Raw genomic sequence first — 22,393 nt, 5'->3', positions numbered from 1 at the left:
TTTTGAGGAATCCTGGTAGAATTTCTAAAGCATTTCCTGAGAAAAAATCCGAATGAATCTTTGCAAGGTACTTAATCACTAGATAAATTTCTGATTCAATTTCTAGCAGAATTTTTGTGCTTCATAAACTTTCATGCACTAATTAATGTGAGAATAATAGAATTAATCCATGCAAAATGTCTTAACATCTTGTAAAAATTTTTGAAAGAATCCGTGAATGAATTCCAGGAAGGGTTATAGGAAATATGCCTGAAAAAAATTTGAAAGAAATCCCTAAAGGAATTTCTGAGTCTATTTTTTTCGAAGATTTTGCGAAACACGCTGGGAAAATTAATAAAGGATTTTCGAAGAATTTTCCATACGAGTAGCACGAAAAAAAATCCGCATACATTTTAAGCTGAAATTTCTGGTGTAATTTCAGGAAACATTAGCAAAGAAATCATTCTAAAAATTTCGTATGAATTCGTGGAAATTTTTTTGAATGAATCCGTGAAGGAACTCCTGCAAAAAATACTAGAGAAATCCTCAGAAAAATTGATGAATGAACCCATGTAGGAATGGTTGAAGAATTTGCCAGGTAATAATTCTGGAACATGTATCCATTTTTTAATTAGAACTTTCTGAAGTAATCCCTGAAAGAAGTCCCACTCATAGGCATTTTTTGCACGGATGGTTGGTAGTACCCTCTCAGAATCCAATGAAACATTAGGGGGTGTAGCAACTCTCTAAATGCTTTCGTTATAATCAGTACCCCAAATAGACTTCAAGAAAAACATAAAAGTGTATGTTTGTTCCAAAATAAAAATTGGAAAAATCAAAAACAAAAATTCACAAATTCACGAATTTAAAAAAAAATCATCTTCCAAATCATGATTAAATCGATTTTGGATGACAAAAAATGATATTTAGATCAAAATAAAAAAATGGGTATTAGGTTAAAAAAACAAAAAAAAAATGTTGCCTTCACTCCAGGAACCAAAAATTCCAATAATTTAACATAAAATGTACAGTTTTGTTCTCTTCGTCATGAGGGGATTTTTGAAACCTGTTGATCTCAGAGTTGGTCTCAAATCCTTCCCAACCAGACTGAGTTATATGACCAAATTTCAGGCCCACGAAAAACCTGCTGATAATACCCTTTGTCACCCTATATCTCGTGCTACGGACGTCGACCATTCGTTACTGATAATTTTGCCAAAATCGCATTGTGGCCGAGGAACCACTGCGATACGAAGCCGCAAACAAATTAAGCAACAAGATTCAGAAACCATAATAGGACAGTGTTGTCTTTTGGATTGCTTCCTAGAATACACAAACATCTCTTCCCAGGCAATTCAATAAATCTGCAGTAATTAGATTAGATGCAATCAAATTACGAGCTTTATCGTGTCTTTGAAATGTATTCCTCCCGCTGCTGATTGATGAAACCGATAACGAACGCAATTTCCCGTTAATGTGTTCAACCAATTTCCCAGTGCATGTTTCTAATCCACTTCACGTTTTCTCCGTTCCGATTACAGATCATGCTTCCCCTGATTCGTGCTGCCGGTTCGTGGAATAGAGCAACTAGAACGAGAGTCATCAGCAACGTAGCAACCATCACCACCACCACCACGGTGCTCCGGATTGTCCATCGCGTCCAGAATGCTAATCAGGTCGCCAACGTGGAAAGATGCTCTTGCCACTGCCTCAGCCTGTTTTATTGTCGGTGTGCCCAGAAGACGTAAACCGGTGGCCGGTAGCAAGCGGAAGGTGTGACCCTGTAGACGAAGTAGTGCCAGTTGTAGAGTTAGTAGCTGTAGTAGATGGCTCTCTGTGGATGCTGCGGCGTGAGTTCCGGTGATGCCCACCCGCGCCGCCATAGAAGAGAGAACAAATCGAATTAATCAAACCACGGCCAGCTGGTGAGGGAGTTCCATTTTGCTGCAACGAAAAAGAAAAGCGGCGGCACACCAACCTGACCTCCCAGGATGATTAATCACCCGGTGGAGAGATTCGGTTGATGAAATATAACGTTCACTCCCAGGGCCCGATTTCAGGTCAAGCAATCTCGGGGGGTACTTTGCGGACGAATTGCCACCACCGTGCATCAACGGACATATTGTGATTAACTTTGTGTGACACAGCGATAAGAATTCCGAAAGACAGGAAGAGGGGGAGAAAGCACATAAAAACCTAATCAAGAAAGGCGCTCCCAAGGGGACCACAAGTCAGCTTCGGCAAGGACACATAAAAAAGGCCAACAGCCGGCCCACAAAAAAGAAACAGCAAAGAGTGCGAGCACGTGTCGAAATCTTGAGCAGCTCTCAAAACGCAGAATAGCCATCATCATTCCGGTAAGACTGTAGGATACATGTAAACGAAATCACGAAAGCACTCTCGACGTCGGTGATCGTAAAGGACTCGTAGACCACAACGCACCAACAGAAGAAACATAGACCAATCACAAACACTCAGAGCACAGGGCACCACAGGACGGAAAATGAATCTTATGAACATGGACTCGGAGAACCGGGTGGTGCTGAATGTGGGCGGCATCCGGCACGAGACGTACAAGGCGACGTTGAAGAAAATTCCCGCCACCCGGCTGTCCCGGCTAACGGAGGCCCTCGGCAACTACGACCCGGTGCTCAATGAGTACTTTTTCGACCGGCATCCGGGGGTGTTTGCACAGGTGCTCAACTATTATCGGTAAGTGTGCGGGGGGTGGGTCGAAATGTGAATGATGCATTTTGGTTGGGTAGATTGGGAGCTCTACTTGGAATATTTCTTCCCAAAAGAGGCTTCTATAGAATTACAGATGTGTTGCTTTGAATCCGTTTTACGGTATTCACTGCCTTTCATTAATTTATCCGTTTACAGAAAAATCCAAAAACAAAATCCATTTGTTCCAAGCTTTGCTGGTATATTTTCAACCATATTGTACATTTGTTCTTTGTTCGGCCACCTGCTTCTAACTAGAATCTTCAAAAACGTATAAAGATTAACTTTATAAGATATCCGACTTGCAACTTTTGGAACATAACCATTAAAAACATAAGTGACCAAAATTTACATTTTCCATGGCAAAAGACACTTTCAAATCCCACACAGCATAAAGATACTCACAAGATAAAATAATACTTATATACATATGAAACATATGTATGCATGTTTATCCAAAATTGTAGAAACATGTTATAGCACGTCCTTTGATTCCTACAGGACTTTCACCAGATTTTTTTGCATTTTTTTTTGTTTTTCCAGGGATTTCTCTGAGGATATTTCCAGGAATTTGTCCTATAATTTTTCCAGAATATCGTTAACAAATTTTGTCATATACTTTTCAATAAATAACTCCAAAAAATCTTCCAGATATATCTCCGAGAGTTCTTCCACGGAATCTTTCACGATTTTTCAAAGAAATTTCTCCAGAATTCTGCATAGAATCCCTTCAAGGATTTCTTCAGAAAATCCTGTGATCATTGATCCCAAAAGTTCATCCTAAGAAGTCTCTCAAAATTTAACTTCAGGATTTACAAAGGAGTTTTTCTACAAAAAAAAACTTTCAAAAGATTCTTTCGAGAATTCTAATATTTACTCAGGAGAATTACTTTTGGAATTTCTAAGAAGATTTCGCCAGGAGTTCTTTTGAAGACTTCTCCAGGGATTTATCGAATGGTTCCTCAAAAACTTCCAAGTGTTTTTCCAAATATTATTTTAGGAATTCTTCAGAGGATTCGTTCAGAAATTTTCTTGTCAACTGAATACAAAAATAGAAAAAAAACAAAGGGACAGGTCAGAATTGTCAAAAATCTTGTAAAACGCTAAACCTAGAAGCTGACATAATCCTTCATTATGAAAGCAACGTAAACTACGTAAATCTCAAATGATCTTGCTTTGACTTCAAAACTTGTTACTGTTGTGCTTTTGTTCATAAGTCAATGAATAGAACAACAATTACAAAACTAGTACATCAACAAAACATGTCATTAAAATGTAATTTAATGAATGAACATACACAGGGCCCACATAGCCGAGGCGGTAAACGCACGGGTATTCAGCATGACCATGCTGAGGGTGACGGGTTCGATTCCCGCTCGGTCCAGTATCTTTTCGTAAAGGAAATTTCCTTGACTTCCTTGGGCATAGAGTATATTCGTGCCTGCCACACGATATACACATGCAAAATGGTCATTGGCAGAGGAAGCTCTCAGTTAATAACTGTGGAAGTGCTCATAGAACACTAAGCTGAGAAGCAGGCTTTGTCCCAATGAGGACGTTACGCCAAGAAGAGAGAGAGACATACACATTTCAATAGCTTGATTATAACAAAATAAGAATGCCCTACAAAATTTGTTATCTAAAAGCTATGCCTTGCTAATTTAAAAATAACGAAATAAGGTATAAAAACATGTTATGTGATTTCGTAGTTATTAATTTGCTCGGGTCGATCTTTCGGATTATGATGTTCTTTTGCGTGGGATATCTACTGTAAGTAAGGCCTTGCGGAACACTTTCGTAAAAAAGGCACAAGACCTCTTGGATCCTTTTTCAAATGATGGTCCAGAACTTTTCCTTTGAAAAAAGCCTCATCCCATGGCTGAAACATAGGACAAACTCAAATGAATGGGTTTAAAATATCAGTTTCTACGTAAAACCTTCCAAAAACAAACAGCTTAGAGGAGAATATCAAAATAATATCAACTGAATCACAAAACCTGTTTTTATATCTTGGTTTGTTATTATTAACTTATTGAGGTATAACTTTTCCATAACAGGTTTTGTTGGGCATTCTTATTTTGTTATGATCCTGCTATAAATATATTTTCGTTAAATAACATTTTAATAAGATGTTTTGTTGTAGAACAAGTTCTGTTATAATTGTATTATTGAGTGTGTACCATTATTTGGTCATCAATAGCACAGCAATGAAGTTTTGCAATCACAACTACACCATGCGAGATTTACAACAAAAGAAATGAAAAAGTTAACATTTGTTGATTTCCATATAAAAAGCCATGTTTGGAGTCTATGAGCCATAGACTGAACAGTGAACACTGAACTATGAATCGGTTAAGCAGAACTTTTGACACGGAACTAAGAATTTCTTGTAATTTTTATTTCTCTTTAGTTCGATCCATTTCAGTGTAAAAATGTTGAATTTCTGTTGGTTGTATTTTAGAAATAAAAAAGTGGATAACCATGATTCGCCATGACTCATGAACAAAATGAATTTTGAAATTATCTCAAGGCCGTTTGGGCCAGGAAGACTGGAAGCGTGCCATTCTCTTTGAATGTCTGGCTAATGAATTATAGTGGGCATGGCTGTTTATTACTTTATATTTTCAAAATGGAACCACAGAAATAATTTTTTCTCCTCTGAAATGGCTCGAATTTAGGGGTGACATGCCTACCTTGCGAGGATAAAAAAACCTTTTTTTATGATTCTTATATTATAACTCATTTTGCATCCATATTGTTATCAATAACTTTTTAATTTCAAAATTTGTTATTGAAACATTGTATAAATGCACTGTTATTAAGTTGTTCTGAAACTAACAAAACCTGTTGTTTAACAGGTCTTCCAGAAACATTTTTTTGTTATGATTTTTGTTATTTTGCCGTTTATGACAGACAAGTTTATAACATAGTATGTTATGTTAATAACATGAAAATACCTCTTTCCCAAGTAACACAACATGTTCTATATGAATTATTTCGACTCCAATATGACCAGTAGACCTGTTCACTTTGAAACTTTTTTTCTCCGATTCTCCGTGACACATCATATTATCAATCCACATACAAAAACAAGTCTTCAGTCCAAAATTGAGCCAAATTGATAAAGATTTAAAGGTGTATCAAATCGATTTTGTGTTTTTTAAACCGTTTTCACAGAAATTTACTCATTAATCCAGAAAATTGCTCCGAAAGGGTGCCGAAAATACCGTTAGAATATAGCTAGTACAATACTCTACAACTCTGCCGAAGATACTATGGTGTTTAAATTGCTTATTTCGAAGCTATTCAGAAATTTTAGTTGAAAAATCACGAAAAAACACGATATTTTTACGATTTTACATATAAAAGTCATGTAATTTTACATTATTTTACGTGACTAAATTAATTAGCTATTTCTCCTTTGTGTAACGAACATTTCGTCCGTACATCGTTTTTGTGTAGGAATTCGTTTTCAATGACTAATTATCAAAAGTATGTCACGTTGATACTAAAAATCGCGTAGAGTTGCCAGCACGAATTAAAACAAAGTTACCCATGATTAAGACGTCATGCTATCGTATTCTAATGTCTTTTGATTCAAGTATCAGAAATTGGCGCAGATGATAAGGCTCGAGCCTGCGGATCAGAAGGTCCCAGGTTCAAGCTCAAATACACAATAAACTTTTTTTTTTTCTTTCTTTGTAGCAGTTAGTATGATGAATCTGCCATGAGCCATGGCCCATGACTTACACGCAATCTCCCAAATAATGGTGATCGGAACCTGCCAATTAAGCCCATTCCAGAACTAGCTAAATATTTAGTTTACTTGTTGACAAGAAATCGTGTCAACGAGATCAGCTGGACGAAATATTGGACATCTGTTTGATACCGATTAATTTAGCTAAAACAATTCAATACGATGATGGAACTGCTTCTGGATGCAACATTTATCATACAACTGTGGAGATTACTTGCATCTATCTAGCCACAAGCAACACAACTACATGATATAGGGAAACTTCATTCTTACTATGCACTCTACGGTTTCGAAACAAGGCTATGATGCCAAATTGCAATGAGATGCAGATCGTAGTCTCATTAACTTATAGCTGGATCGAGACGCAAAAAATCCTATTCCAGGGTTCGAACCTTGAATCTTCGAATCGGCAGTCTCATGCTCAACCATCTACACCAAATTGAAACTGATGCAGATGCGACAAAGAAATGTAATGACGTTTTAATCATGGGTAACTTTGTTTAATTTTGTGCTGGCAACTCTATGCGATTTTTAGTATCAACGTGACATACTTTTGATAATTAGTCAATGAAAACGAATTCCTACACTAAAATGATGTATGGACGAAATGTTCGTAACACATAGGAGCAATAGCTAATTAAGTTAGTCACTTAAAACAATGTAAATTTATATGACTTTTACATGAAAAATCGTAAAAATATTGTATTTTTTCGCGATTTTTTAACGAAAATTGTTGAATAACTTTGAAATAAGCAATTTAAACACCGTAGTGTCTTCGGCAAAGCTGTAGAGTATTGTTCCAACTATATTTTAACGGTGTTTTCGGTACCTTTTCGGTGCAATTTTCTGGATATTGGAGTACATTTTCGTGAAAATGCTCTAAAAAACACAAAATCGATTTGATACACCTCTAAACTTTTATCAATTTGGCTCATTTTTGGACTGAAGACTTGTTTTTGCATGTGGATTGATAATTTGATGTGACAAGGGTAGGTCAAAAAAAGTGAACAGGTCTAATGACCAGTTACTGTGTTTTGGTTCATAGCAATAAAACCGTTTTTCAGACAGATATATGACCGAAAAATCGCAGAAGGTGGAGCCTCGGCAACATATTTGTGATGTTCTAATCATGTTCTATATGAATCAAAGCATACTTAATAATGTTTCTTAGTATGTTTTACAGTAAGGTACACCGGGGCAAGTTGAAACGGGTGGGGCAAGATGAAACAGTGAGTTAACATGCTGTTTTCAAATGATGATAAACATACACAAAATCATACATCATGGATAAAAATGGGATATTTGACTGGATATTTTATAGAAATTTAAAGGATTAATGAAAAAATAAATGGCATACTTGGACACGGCATGCTAAATGATTCGAGATATGATAAGAAATTAGCTTAATCCCGGGTAGAGGTGAATGGCAAACCAAAAACAAAAGAATAACAAATTTTATTGTCATAACTTATTTTGTCATTCATGAGTTCTTCATGAAGAGCTTAAAACAACATGTGAATAGCATAATATGATATCATATCAAAATATTCCATTCGCTTGTCATTTTCAAATTTGGAAGAATAACTACTGCATGTCTTATTTTGCTATCATAACAAATTTTGCAATTGGTGAGATATTGTTGACCTTTTGCGAGTTTGATGAACTCGCAGTTTTGGCACTTATCAAGAACAACATAATGACAAAATTTGAATTTTGGTTATTCTAATGATAAATTTTGATATTTGTTTGCAATTACTTTCCATCCAAAAAACTTATAAGTTTTCATTTTGTTATTGGAATAAACAACTTAATATACCCTTCTTTTGGATGACAAGGGGATAACTAATTTTGATATTGTTTTTTTGATTTTATTTTCAATAACTCAATAATGGTATACTTTGCAATTCTCTATCTTAATTTTTTTGTTCTTGGTTAACCATTGTAATGTTAAAATTTGACATTCTTTTATTATTTTATCGAACAATGTCAGTTATTATTTTTGCCCTTTTGTCACTTATTTCAAACAAACCAATGACAAATTTTACCATTCAGTTATTCTTTTTGAATGGTAAAACTTGCAATTGTTTTGTAATTCTTTTCTGCCCGGGAATGCTTACCAATCTGGAAAATTTGTAAATGTAAATTGAGAATATTCTTTTTACAATGTCATACATATAGCCATCACAATTTATATGGATATGAATGAAGAAATTTTAAAGTGACATACACATGCGAAATTGATATTGGCAGAGGAAGCTCTAAATAAATAACTGTGGAAGTGCTCGTAGACTAACACTAAGCTGAGAAGCAGGCTTTGGTCCAGTGTTGACAACGTCAGAAGAAGAAGAAAATATATTTCTCATTTTTGGGCTGATTTTATAAACGAAAATTTGACAGGAGGTAGTGTCATTACCTCGTGAAAATCAATATCATTATCAACATTGTTGTCGGTTCGTAAAATGGGTAATTTTTTCATAAAAAAATGCGGTGAAAGTCGATAAGAATTTCCATCTAGAAAAATGATACACTACTAGTTTTTCCAGGATGATAAAATTGATGTATGCCGTCGAGCCAATTGAAATTTTAATAATTAATACAATCAAAATTGTAGAGCATTGGCACGGTAAAAGTATAGTTTTTATTCTTAATTTATTACATATTGAACATCATATCGACATTTTTATGATCGGTAGTGTAACATAGCCTAGTTAAAAATAATGACTTTAGTATATGTTACATATGTTTGTTTACTTATTGAAAAAAACATGAATATGACTTAATGTAAACAAACAAAACATATTATGTTTAACAAAAACTTCATCGAAAACAAGTATTGAAAGACAGACTGAAAATGTTACTCATATATGACTTATGAAACATAGTGAACAAGTCATCATGTTACACATGTTTGCATACATACTGCAGAAACCCTGAATATGACTTCATAAGAACAAATGAAACATATTATGCTTCGACAGAACTTAACCAAAACAAGTATTGGAAGTAAGACTGAAAATATTACTCTAATACGACTTATCAAACATATTGAGTCTGTTGATCTGTGGAGGGGCTTTTTGCGATCTACGTCACTATTGACCCCATTAAATAGTAGCAAACTTATACCATTATTATAAATAGCAAAACAAATCCTCCTGATAGTGCTACGAGTTGACGTAAGTGGTCTGAAGTGGTATTTAAAGAAACTATTTTAGGAAGACTCGAGCCATTTTATGTCGTAAAATATAAATGTGAGCTGCAAAATATTGTGATAGTTTATATATTTAATACAATAATCGGGTAAGTTGGACGGCAGTAGTATAGAGAAGAATCTATTGAAAGTTCGCTATTGAAAGTTCGCGTGCAATACAGGAAATATGTTTTAATGTAAAACCCAATAAATTGGAGTGTTGTAATGTATTTGCGTTTATTAGCAAAACGTTAAGATATGACGAAGCCACAGCTCGAATTTTCATGAGCACTAATCTGAAGAACCGAAAGTCCCTACCGAGAATGTGTTTGATGAACATATTAAGACAAATATAAAACTTAATCAGACTTGTCATATTGCGGCAAAATAAACGTTATTAGAACCTATCCAACAAAATTGATATCAACATGTCAGATTTGTTTGAAAAGACAAAATATTTACTCAAATACGACTTTTTAATAAGAGATCATTGAAGACTAGTTTTTGGAATCATGAATATGTATGACTTATACAAGACAACATTTGTTTTGAAAAACTTTGAAACAACTGTTATAGGACAAAATGATTAGTTAAGGACTTCTGATTACACGGGAAAAAAAATCGTTGCCGGATCCATGACTAAAATGTTATGAAATCATAAAACTTGTCGCTTCATGATATTGTAACTACAAGTCATGATATCATGACGTTAACAAAGATTATCATGAATAATAATAACTGATTCCATCAACAAAAGCCATGGCCGTCAAAAGCGTTATGAAAAAAATAAGCTCGTTTTCATAAATTGAATACCATAAAGCATAGTCATGGTAGCATGGCTCTGAGTCATAAAACTATGACGCTGAGTCATCACAACCAGACGCTGAGTCGTATAAACATAACGCAGAGTCATAAAATCATGAATCACAACTGTAAGCGTTACGCAAACCCTCGCGCAGAATCACCTACGCCATTTTTGTCACTTCTATCAAGGCGCCTTTTGTGAGCGGTAGTGTTTTCCGGTGAGATTTTTTTTGGTTTTCGAAAAAGTGTAGTGAATTGTTCTTACTTAAATAGTAGTAAACTATATAATTATTGAACTACATTCCAGAAGTTGTCAGTGAAAAAACTCCCGGCACAAAACTTCAGCCAGCTTCATCAGCAGCAGAACAATCAAGCTCACGTAATGATTTTATTACGGGGAGAAGGAGCGGTGCTCGTTATTTTCGGGGGAGCGGAGTACAAGGCAGACCACATCCTCCATGCCATTTGCATTTGCATGCAAGTGATATATGTTTTGAATCTCCAGTATGCACCAGACTACAAGCCCCTCTGGATGTTCTTGCAGGCTCATCTGTTCAAAATCCCAGCGGTAGATCTACCCAAAAGCACCCGCGATTTACTGCGGGCTATTGAGTAGGTTGAAGGCACAATGATGAATAAATATTGACAAATACCAGAATCATAAAAATTACTTCAATATTCAGGAACCTTGTTCATGATTTCAGAGTGCATGCTTCACGATAACATGACCTTAAATGCCACTTTGCACCAATTAATCCGATAGTATAAATTACAAATACTAGAATCATGCATACTGCTTATGTTTTTATAACATTAGGTAATAAATTTAGAACATGCTTTATGATAACATGACCAGTACTACCATTTTTCGCAAATCGATCCAGTACCATAAATGACAAATACTTGCACCATGAGTAATGCTCAAGCTTTCATAAATTTAGTTCATAGTTTGAGTACGTACTTCATGATAATATGAACCGACTTACCAAATTTCGCTAATAAAACTGGAACCATAAATGACAACTACTAGTTCTATGAATAACGCTTCTGGTTTTATGAATCTAGTTAATAGTTCTGGTATTCATGGGCATGATATCATGACTTAACTTACAAATTTTTGTCAATAAATATTAAAAACGTAACGCTAAGGTGACGTTACGGCAACATGAGTCATGAAATTATGACCTTTTTTTGTGGTGTATATTTATAACATGAAAACACACATTTTACGCGAAATCATGAATCATTTAGCAGGTTCCAAGCAGCGGATTTTTTCCCGTGCATGTTTTCGGTGTTGCTTGGGTTGCGTTACTCAGTTATTTTTCCAAAATATCACATTTTATTATGCTGTTGGTATTCCCTCCTGCTCGGGGTACTCCTCCTGGAATCACTTCAAGTATTCTTCTACGGAATTCCTCCAGGCATTTTTTCTGGGGTACCTTCCGGAATTCCCAAAGGGATTTTTATTTGTTTGTTTCAAGGATTCATACAGATTTCTTCAGGGATTTCGCATTGATTTCTCACGGAGTTTTTATAAAAATGTTTGCTAGATTTCCGTCCAGGATTCTCTCAACAATTTCTCTCGGGATTTCACCCTCCAGGATTTCCTCAGCGGTGAAATTTCTTTTAGTATCCTTTCTAGGTTCTCTCCATGGATTTCTAGAATTATATTTCAATATTTCTATATTTCTATATTTCTAAAATTCCCACCCGTAACGTGGGTAGATCACCTTATAATGGTGCGTTACGGCGTAAGATCTACCATCACCAATTCTGATTTCGTAATTTTCCAGCTTGGTTGATTTAAATGCAGGAAAATTATAAGATCAAAATTTGGTTTACTTTTCTGTGTTTTGTTTTATTTTTGTATTTTGTTTTTTCACTAGTAATATACCATTTGTTTCATTGTTATTTGCTTGATTATAACTTCAACTTTAATAAAATAACCATTTGTTTCAGCGCCGTTCAGGTAAATAAAGTTGTAATTATAATGTAGGTCAATTGAAATTCTATGTATCATAATCATAATAATTATTGTTTCACGTAAAATCAAGTAATTGCTCAACTATATGATTAAATATATTTAAATTACATGATACTTGGGATATTGGGAGGGGTAGCCTAAGGAAACAGAATGAACTGGTTTCTGGACAAATGTTCGTGGGGTGGCCAGACTTTGTCACGAGATAACAACCATCGTGTTGTCTTCCGAAGGTCTCCAGTAAATTTAGCTTACCCTGCTACAACAAACCATCAGGTAGATCATTCCCTTCCGGTATGACTCTGCAGCCATAGGTAATCCTTGCGCTGATGGTGTGTACACAATCATCATCATCATCATCATTTCTATATTTCTAAAATTCTGTCACAGACTCCTCCAGATTTTTTTTTTTCTAAAATTTCGTAAGCAATGTCTCCGGGATTATTTTATGTTTCCCTCACCGGATTCCTTCTGGGCTTTTCCTGAAATTTCATCATTGATCTCCCGCGAGTATATTTCATTGATTTCTCTTGCGATTCCCTCTGAGTCTTTTCACGGATTGGTCCCAAGATTCCATCAGGAACTCATCTTTTAGGACTTTCCTTGGCTTTTCGTTGGAATTTTTTTTTCCAGGAATAATCTGTAAATTCTTTCAAAGATTCTTCTCGGGATTCCCTAGTTAATTTCGCCCAGGATTTCTTTAAGGACAGACTTGTTAGAATCCCAAAATGGCCGCCACAATGGCCGACTTTGGCACCTACTCACGATTTCGAGGGCACAAATCTCTTCGTTATTATTATTATTATTTCTTTATTATAGAGATTTTCAGCCCTAGGAAATCTCTTCGTTAACAAAACCAGCGCACCTGAGCTTCTTATTTTAAGCTTATTACAAGTGAGCAAGAACACAATAATAAAACGCACTGTTGTTAGAAGTTTGCTTCTTGAGATTTGTGCGTTTGAAGTTCTGATGCACTGTTGAAGCGGGATTTCAAGACGTTTGTCCTTAATGATTTAAACAGGTACTCCTTCTTGCATTCTTTCAGGTATTCCTTTCAAGTTTCATTATGAGATTCTTGCTGGATATCTTTTGATTTTTCACGGGATTCTATAAAGGAGTTCTCCAGGGATTTCTTAAGGAATTTATCCTTGTTCACTTTTAAGAAGTACACTGGAGTCTCTTTTTATGCACATGTATGGGACTGCATAAATTAAAAATGTGCATAAATTAAAAAAGGCATAAAAAGGGGGACGTATATGCATAAATTAAGTTTGGGCTTTAATTTGAGAATCTAGTTCGCGAGAACAGGTCTTGCTCCTGGGCAATTGAGGTGGGGCTAAGGGGGTTTCCAGAGAGTTCCCAGAGAGCCCAAAAAGGGGGTTCCAAGGGGCTTCAGGGTTGTTTAAGGGGATTTAAGGAGCCTTTTAAGGGTGTTCTGTCAAGATTTTTTGGTGTTTTCATGGGATTACGGGGAATTCTGGGGTATTTCAATAGTATTAAGTGGGTTTCAGGGGCGTTCCAGGGATCTCAGGAGCATTTAAAGAGCATTGCAAGTGGTTTGAGGGGCGTTTTAAGGTATTTCAGGGTCTACTCTGAAACTTCCCGAAATGCCTCAAAAATCCCCCTTAAACCCCGCGGAGACCCCATGTAACGCACCTAAGAGGCTTCGAAACTCATGAGAACTCTTCCGTAATGCTTCCGTAACGCCTCTGAATCCCCCGAAAATGTTCTGAAACGTCTAGAAATGCCTCCAAAATCCTCATTAGACCCCCTTCGGACCCCATGTAACGCAGCTGAGATGCTCCGAACCCCCCCAATAACTCTTCCGTAACGCTTCGCTAACGCCTCTGAATCTCACTGAAAAGATCCTGAAAGGTCCTGAAATGCCTCAAAAATCCCCTTTAGACACCCTCGAACCCCATGTAACGCATGAGGGTGGTCCAAACCCCCCCACAAACTCCTCCGTAACGCTTCCGTAACGTCTCTGAATCACGCCGAAAATGGTCTGAAACATCCTGAAACACCTCAAAAAATCCTCCTAAACCAAAACTCCTAAGAATGTCTCCGTAATGCCTCTGAAATCAGCGTAAAATGCTCTGAGACTTACTGAAATGACCCCTAAACCTCCTTATGACACACTCGAACTCCATGTAACGCACATGAGACCTTCGGAAACACCCAACAACGAACCTGTAACCTTCCTTTGCTCTCCTCTGTAAACATCTCTTGGCCGCCGTAGCAATAGTTCCCGTCATTATTAAATATTCTTATGCACAATATTGGTTCTAAGCCGCTTTCCCTCTTTTTATGCAGGGCATAAAAAAGATGCATACATTAAAAGTGCATAAAAATAACATGCATAAAAAGAGGTTTTAGTGTTCTACAGAATTTCCTTCTAGGATTCCTCTCAGGATTCTTTCAGAAATTCGTTCCGGAAAATGATTCTTCCAAGATTTTTATGTATTCCTTCCGGCATTTTTTCCAGGGGTTCCTTTGTAATTTCCTCCAGAACACCTTCCGGGATTTTTTTAGAGATTCCTTCCCTGGCTTTCTTTAGGAGTTTCTCCAGGATTCTGTTAGGAATTGCTTCATGAATTCTTTCTGGATTTTTTTTTCGTTGACACCTCCTGGGATTCGTATAGGAAGTTCACCTGGGAATTCTTTCAAGAATTTCTCCCGCGAATGCATCAGATCTTCCTTCAGGATTCTCTTGATTTTCTTCCGACTTCCTCTATTGATTACATCCGGATTTTTTCAGGTATTTCTCTCAAGTTTCATTTAAATGTCCCTAAGAGATTCTTCCTGGATCCCATCCCCACTTTCGGGAGGAAGGGAAACTGACGAAAAAATACTGGTGCCGGGGCTTCGACACGAACCCATAACCATCCGCATATGAACCGAACGTGTGACCAACTACACCACGAGCCCTGGCTTTTTTACAGATTTATCCAGGATTTTCAAATGGATTTAAGAGTTGAAAATTTAAGATTTAAGAGAAAATATCGATAAAGAGAAATCGATCATTGCATTTTACGCCCGTATGATACAAAGCGAGAGATTTTTTAATTGGAGATGTTTCTAATTACAGTCGCTCTTACAGGAGAAACTGGATATTCCCGGTTGCACAGCTTTTATACTGCACTGCATAGGTGCCCTGTATTTCCCCTGATTGCGATTCTGTTGCCGCTGCGATCAATCTTGAAATTCCTTGATGGTTGCAAAATTGGTTGTTGCAGTATTTGCGTCCGTAATTGCATGCAACCATCTGGGCTGTGAACAAATCGCCCAAAATTACGCTCCAAAGGCTAGGAAAAACAACGTGCCAGATGCACTAATGGATGACGACGACGCATGCATGGAGGATGAAGAGGCATCTCCTTCTCTTGGGTAGGCATGCAGACTATGTTCTCATGTCTATGGATGGATACCGGGAGGATACATTCCATGATGACCGCACAGTCCAGGAATGTTTGCCTACGTAGAGCTGGTGCAAGATGACTACATGCAGGGTTGCACCGTACTGGTGAGTAGTCGAGACTTTGTGTTTTGTCTTCCACTTTCTCATTCCATTTTGGGTATTACGATGCAATCCTTGTGGTACAGCAGCAAGGCTTGCAGATTTTAGATGGTCGGATGATTTTTTGTTCCAACGAGCTTGGCAATTTTACAGGTTTTGGTTGAATTGCTGGTGTAGTATACTAACTTCCCAAGTAGAAAAAAAATTAACGTTCCATGTATGTCATCTTAAAGAAGCAAAAAAAAAGCAAACTAGCATAATAATAAAACCTTAATTTTATTTGACATTTCCCGAAAAAAAGATAATACCTATTTGAAATCGCGATCTGGAAATATCACTACGCAGTAGTCTGATTTAACTAGATCAATTTGTAAACTTGAACAAATAATACAGTAGAATATTGTCAATCACTCATTGAATCAGAAATTTAAAATTTCTGCTACCAATGAGCAACTGTCTATCGATAAATATGCAAATTAAGGAATCAACATCAAATTCATCCGAATGAAATTGGATCTGTATCGAAGCATACACGACTAGCTGCAGTTCACGGAATCATAAAACCAGAAGCAAATAATGACAACTCGTTCTGAATAACCAATTCACCCCGACCCCAGTCTATCAGAAATCATCATAAAACCGAAAATGCAAACAGATGAACAGCAACTTCAAAAAAAGCTCCAGCAATAATCGAAACTCATAGAGACGAAAAAAATACTAGCTCCAAATCAGATTTTTATTCCTCCCCTTCACCCGGTGTGGATGGTGGAGTGAAAAAAAAATAGCTCGTCTTTTTTCCCTCCGATAAACAAGTGGCTCATTTCCAATTTTCATTTTTACGATTATATTTTTCGCCGTTTCCTGAAGCGCTTCGTCAATTCGGGTCTCTAAATGCGAACAGCTGCGGTGGTGGGAGCTGTACAGATAGGGCTCAGCTTTTGCCTATTTGTGTTTTTTTTGCCAGTTGGCGGTTTGCATTAAAATAGGGGCTGGAACCACAGCCAAACAGATGTATTGCAGACTACATCCCAAATTGGACTATCACACTTTTTTTGGTACGCCTAAAAAGTGTGATAAAAGTGCACATTTGCCTCGGATCGTCTCGACGTCTTCGGTACACTTAGGGGCTTTCCATAAACCACGTGGTCATTTAGGGGGGGGGGGGGGTGGTTCGGCCAATGACCATTTTGTATGGACAAATAAAAATTTTTGTATGGAATAATGACCACGCGGGGGGGGGGGGGGGGGGGGGGTTGAAAAGTCCCAAAAAAATGACCACGTGATTTATGGACAGCCCCTTATTCCTCCATTTATAAGGAATAAGTGCACCGAAGACCTAAACTCGATCCGACGTGTCCTTGCGCTGCAATCACACTTTGAAGGTGTGTGCACACTATTGTGACAGTCCAATTTGGGGTGCAGTCAGCAAAATAAGACACACTCTACCGAGACGTTACAACGTTTTGACGCCTTTTTGGACAGATTATGAACTATAATTCGTAAGTGCGTACCGCAAACCTTAATAATTTTTGCATGTTCGGATTCCTTGTAAAATTTCCAGTAAATGTTTTATTATAAGTAAGCTTTTCCAATGAAAACTAAATGTTCAACAGTTCATATTTACTGGAAATTTGACATAGAATCCGAATATGCAAAAATATTTGAGGTTTACGGCTCGTATTTATGAGTTATAGTAAAAAATCTGGCCAAAAAGTAGTCGAAACGTTGTAACGTCACGGTAGAATGTATCATAAATTAACGATACTCGAAAAATAAATGCAAATTATTCGCGAAAATACAAGTGTCGTGCTAGCATTAAAAAAACCCTTAATGTTTCACCTAGTGGTGATGGTGCCTTTCTCGTGCCTTCGAAAACCCATTTCAACAAAACTCAAGAGACATGTTGATATCGCACTTTAATACCTCTAGCAAAAACCCATTTCATGGCACCAAATATTATATTGTATATCGGGCTTTTGATGTTTGAGCCTCAAACTCATAAGAAAAAGCTGCTATCTTAACTTTTCAGCCGCCATTTTGTATTTAAGTGCGCCACCTTTTATATTCTGGTCGCCATTTTGAACTCCAATTTTTTGCCACATACCAGATATATCCATATTGCATTATTTTAGGGCCTTAAACTCTATTAAACAACCGCCATCTTGAATTTGGAGCCGTTATCTTGGATTTTAGACCACCATCTTGGATTTATGACCGCCATCTTGGATATTCTGGTCGACATTTTTGGACTTCGGACCGGATATCTTCTACATATCAAATAATATATCCATATATCATGGTTTTAGACAGAGTTTAAAATTTTCATTTTCAGTGAGTGAAATTCAACGCGAATTTTGAAAATTCTCAACTGAGGGATCAAAATAAAATTCATTTTGGTGAATGAAATTTCTCACTTATTCATTCATTTTTCTGTCACTGACAATTTTCACTGAGAAATATAACTAGGCCGTAACTCCCGATTATTCTCCCAATAACCTCAAAACTTGCGTAAAGTAGTTAATTAGAATATAAATTATCTGCTCTATTTGTTCATTAAGTCGGATTGTGCGTCTGTTAGCAGAAATTGGACATTTTATGACGTGCGAAAAAATATTCGTGACAGAGAATTGAATGAAAAAAGAGAGGCATTCAGCTGACAATGAATGTGGCCAAACACGAATGAAAAAATGAGAATGTCAATCTTCACTTTCAACCTTTGAATTTTTTACACACTGGTTTTAGAGCCTAAACCTCCATTAAACAGCCGCCGTATCGAATTTTGAGATGCCATCTTGGATATTCTGGTCGTTATTTCTGAATTCCTGACATCTTCCTCATACCAAATATAACCATATATTGCATAGTGTTAGAGCCTAAAACTCCATTGAACTGCTGCCATCTTGAATTTGGAGCCACCATCTTGGATTTTAGGGGCTGTCCATAAACCACGTGGTCATTTTTTTGGGACTTTTCAAACCCCCCCCCCCCACCCCGCGTGGTCATTATTCCATACAAAAATTTTTATTTGTCCATACAAAATGGTCATTGGCCGAACCCCCCTAAATGACCACGTGGTTTATGGACAGCCCCTTAGCACAGAACAGATGTGTATCTTCGAACAAATTTGAAGTTTCGAGGTGGAAGTAGTGAAATTGTCACTTGGAGAACTAGATTGGAATGAATTTCCATGGGAAAATAAAAAAAAATCATCAAATCGTGCTACGTCGTCTCCCTATGCTCGCTGTAGGAAAAAGCTTGACTTCCACCACCAGGTTCGCTAGTGTTGAGCTATCAAACGAGCAGTGCTTTTCTTGACGAAGATTCACCCCCGTGATTTTAGGCCACCATCTTGAATATTCTCTTTGCCATTTTTTTGGACTCCGGGTATCTTCCCCATACCAAATATATCAATATTGCATGGTTTTAGAGCCTTAAGCACCACTAAATAGTCGTCATATTTAATTTGAAGCCGCCATCTTGAATTTTGTGCTGTCATCATAGAGTTTCTGGTCTCCAGTGTTGATTTCCGCATTAAATTCGTCACAAAAATCGCCGCAATTTGATGTGTCACATGAAGCGACTTGGTTCAGTTTTATATACGGCCAGTTCTACCGGTGCTGGTCCGGATCACTGGAATTTCCATAACTCCGGAACGCCTTGACCGATCGTGACAATTTCTTATAGCAAACAACGCGGTAAAATTCCGATTCGATTCGAGCTTTAATCCATAAAATCGGGCAATAGGAAGTGCCTTGAAAGTGAGTTAACTTTTTTTGCGCACAGACATACATACATACACACATACAGAAATCATCTCAATTCGTCGAACTTTCGTTGTTTGGTGTTTGTGACTCAACCCTCCGAGCCTTCTATCGCAAACTCGTTTTTTAAGTGAACATATAGCCTTTCAGTACACTTTGTTGTACGAGAAAAGGATACTACATCAGCTTAAACCAGAGGTTTAGTAGACTGAACGATCACTAACATGAGACAACGGACAACACATGAAACATTCAGTGGTCCAGTGGAGAATTTTTCGTTTGATGAAAAGTTTTCATTGACTGGAGTAGGAATCGAACCTGCACTGCGAGGCTATCAAAATTGAAAAACGACTGACGCCCCAAACCACATGGTCACGAATGCGGATGTTGACTTTTTGTGGATTGCTGAAGTGTAGGGCAATAGTTTTCCGATAAATAGAAAATTCTTTTGTCTTTTTTCATACTATATACATTTTTTATGTTTAAATTTTGTACTACAATACACAAAACTTTCTAAAGGAATTCCTGAGGGAATTTCTGAAGAAATTCCTGATTTTTTAATAGTTATCTCTATGGATTACTATACGTATAGAAGAAAATTTATGCCACAATAGTGCAGCCTATTGGACGCAATGGCTTAATTTTCCCAACAGGGGAAGAAAAAAAAATGGAAGATTTTCTGAAAATAAATCCCTGCTGCAATTCCAGAATATTTCCCTAGAAGAATTTCAAAAAGAATGTAAATTCCTAAATAAAATACTAAATTAATTCCGGAAAGAATTTCTGAAGGAATCTCTAGTAGAGTTTCAGTAGAAATCACTGCAGGAGTTCTTGAAATTCCTTTGAAAAATATTTGAAGGAATTCAATGAAAACTCCTGAAGGAAACCCGCGAGAAATTTTCGAAATTATTTTTGAAAGTAAAGTAGCTCATAATAACACTAATGGAATTCCTAGAAGAACTTCTTGTGATTATCGCAAAAAATCGAGGAGAAATCCTGAAAAGAAAGGCCGGACGATTTTCTGAAGGAATTCCTGTTGGGATATCTAAAGAAACACGTGGACAAGAGGTCTACAGTTAGCCTAGTGGTTAAGGCTTTGGATCGCCAATCCGAAGACGGCGGGTTCGATTCCTGGTTCTGGTCGGAAACTTTTCTCGACTTCCCTGGGCATAGTGCATCATTGTCCTTGCCGCACAATATACAAATTCATGCAATGGCAGGCAGAGACAGCCCTTCAATTAATAACACTAAGTTGAAGCGGGTCAGACCAAGTCCCAGTGGTGACGAAGAGCCAAAAACAAGAAAAGAAAAAGAACGTTGACAAGCCACTTGTCATGAATAAATTCCTGGAACAATCCGTGGTCCTAGAGGTATCCTTGGAGAAAATCTTGAATGACCTTCTGAAAAAAATACATAGAAGGCTACCCTGAGAAATCTCTTAAGAAATCTCAAAATGAATTTTAACAGGTATTTCCGGAAGAACCTCTAAGTTTTCTGGAAACATTCTCTCAGAAATTTACAATAGATATGATATAGAAGGAATCCCTGGATGGTTTTGAGTTCTTGGGAGAGCTTTTTGGGAAGATTTCATAAGAAAACGCCAGAGAAATTTCCAAAAGAATCCTGGGATCAATATCGAAAGAAATCTTTAAAGATGTCTTTGAAAAAGTTCTTAAAGAAATGTCTGAAGGATACCCTAGAGGAATTTTTGAAACAACCCCTGGCACGATTTGTGAAGGAATAGTTCGTGGAATTTTCTGAAAGCATGCTTGAACTTTTTTATGAAAGAACGAATGAAATTAAAATACTGGACAATGATCTGAAAGAATCACTGGTAGAATTCCCAGATTAAGATGGAATTCACGTAATATTTTTATAAGAATTTTTCGTTGGTGGAATAATTGGGAGAACCTCTAGAGAAATTTCTTAAGGAACTCTAGGACAAACTAAAAAAAGTGTTTTATAGAGTTTTTATTGAATGCATGAAGAAATCCATGGAAGGTATTCCAAAAGAATCTCGTAAGGGGTATCTAAAAAAAACAATGGCGAATTTTCTGAGGGAGTGTGTAAAGAATAAGTTGTAGTTAAAATTAACGAATGAAAAGAAATTTTAAAAAATCTTAGGAAGTTCATGAAAAGAAACGATTGGCAAATGTCCTGAAGAAAACTTTAGACAGTTTTGGAAAGAAAAACTGGAAAAATATTCCAAAGAATTTCAGGAAGGTTTTTCTTTCATTTTAGAATTGCTAGAGAAATTTTTGTTGTAATCCGTGGTAGGTTTTCTGAATGACTTCCTGGATGTTTTTTTAAACGAATACAAGTAGCAATTTTGGAAACAACCCATCGAAGATTTTTCTAATGAGCTCTTGGAAAAGTTTTCGGAGAAAGCACTGCAAGAATTTTTTCAGGGGCCCATATAGCCGAGGCGGTAAACGCACGGGTATTCAGCATGACCATGCTGAGGGTGACGGGTTCGATTCCCGGTCGGTCCAGGATCTTTTCGTAAAGGAAATTTCCTTGACTTCCTTGGGCATAGAGTATCTTCGTGCCTGCCACACGATATACGCATGCAAAATGGTCATTGGCAGAGGAAGCTCTCAGTTAATAACTGTGGAAGTGCTCATAGAACACTAAGCTGAGAAGCAGGCTTTGTCCCAGTGAGGACGTTACGCCAAGAAGAGAG

General features: G+C 37.0%; 1 protein-coding gene across 2 annotated transcripts in view; it reads left to right on the top strand.

The window, feature by feature from the left end:
* The window catches only part of LOC109409155 (potassium voltage-gated channel protein Shaw), a 280,461-nt gene that overhangs the window by 196,822 nt on the left and 61,246 nt on the right, over positions 1–22,393 (top strand). For both annotated transcript variants that reach the window (XR_003897846.2, XM_029874625.2), the window contains exon 2: positions 1,521–2,691. Coding sequence is in view for 1 of the 2 variants with exons in the window: in XM_029874625.2 (XP_029730485.1) it covers positions 2,483–2,691 (209 nt within the window). In the remaining variant the exon portion in view is untranslated. The remainder of the gene's footprint in view (positions 1–1,520; positions 2,692–22,393) is intronic.

The sequence above is a fragment of the Aedes albopictus genome, chromosome 2, assembly GCF_035046485.1.
Source record: "Aedes albopictus strain Foshan chromosome 2, AalbF5, whole genome shotgun sequence".
Taxonomy (NCBI): domain Eukaryota; kingdom Metazoa; phylum Arthropoda; class Insecta; order Diptera; family Culicidae; genus Aedes; species Aedes albopictus.
Note: the sequence above shows the minus strand (reverse complement) of the source record. Positions and strands in the feature narration are given on the sequence as shown.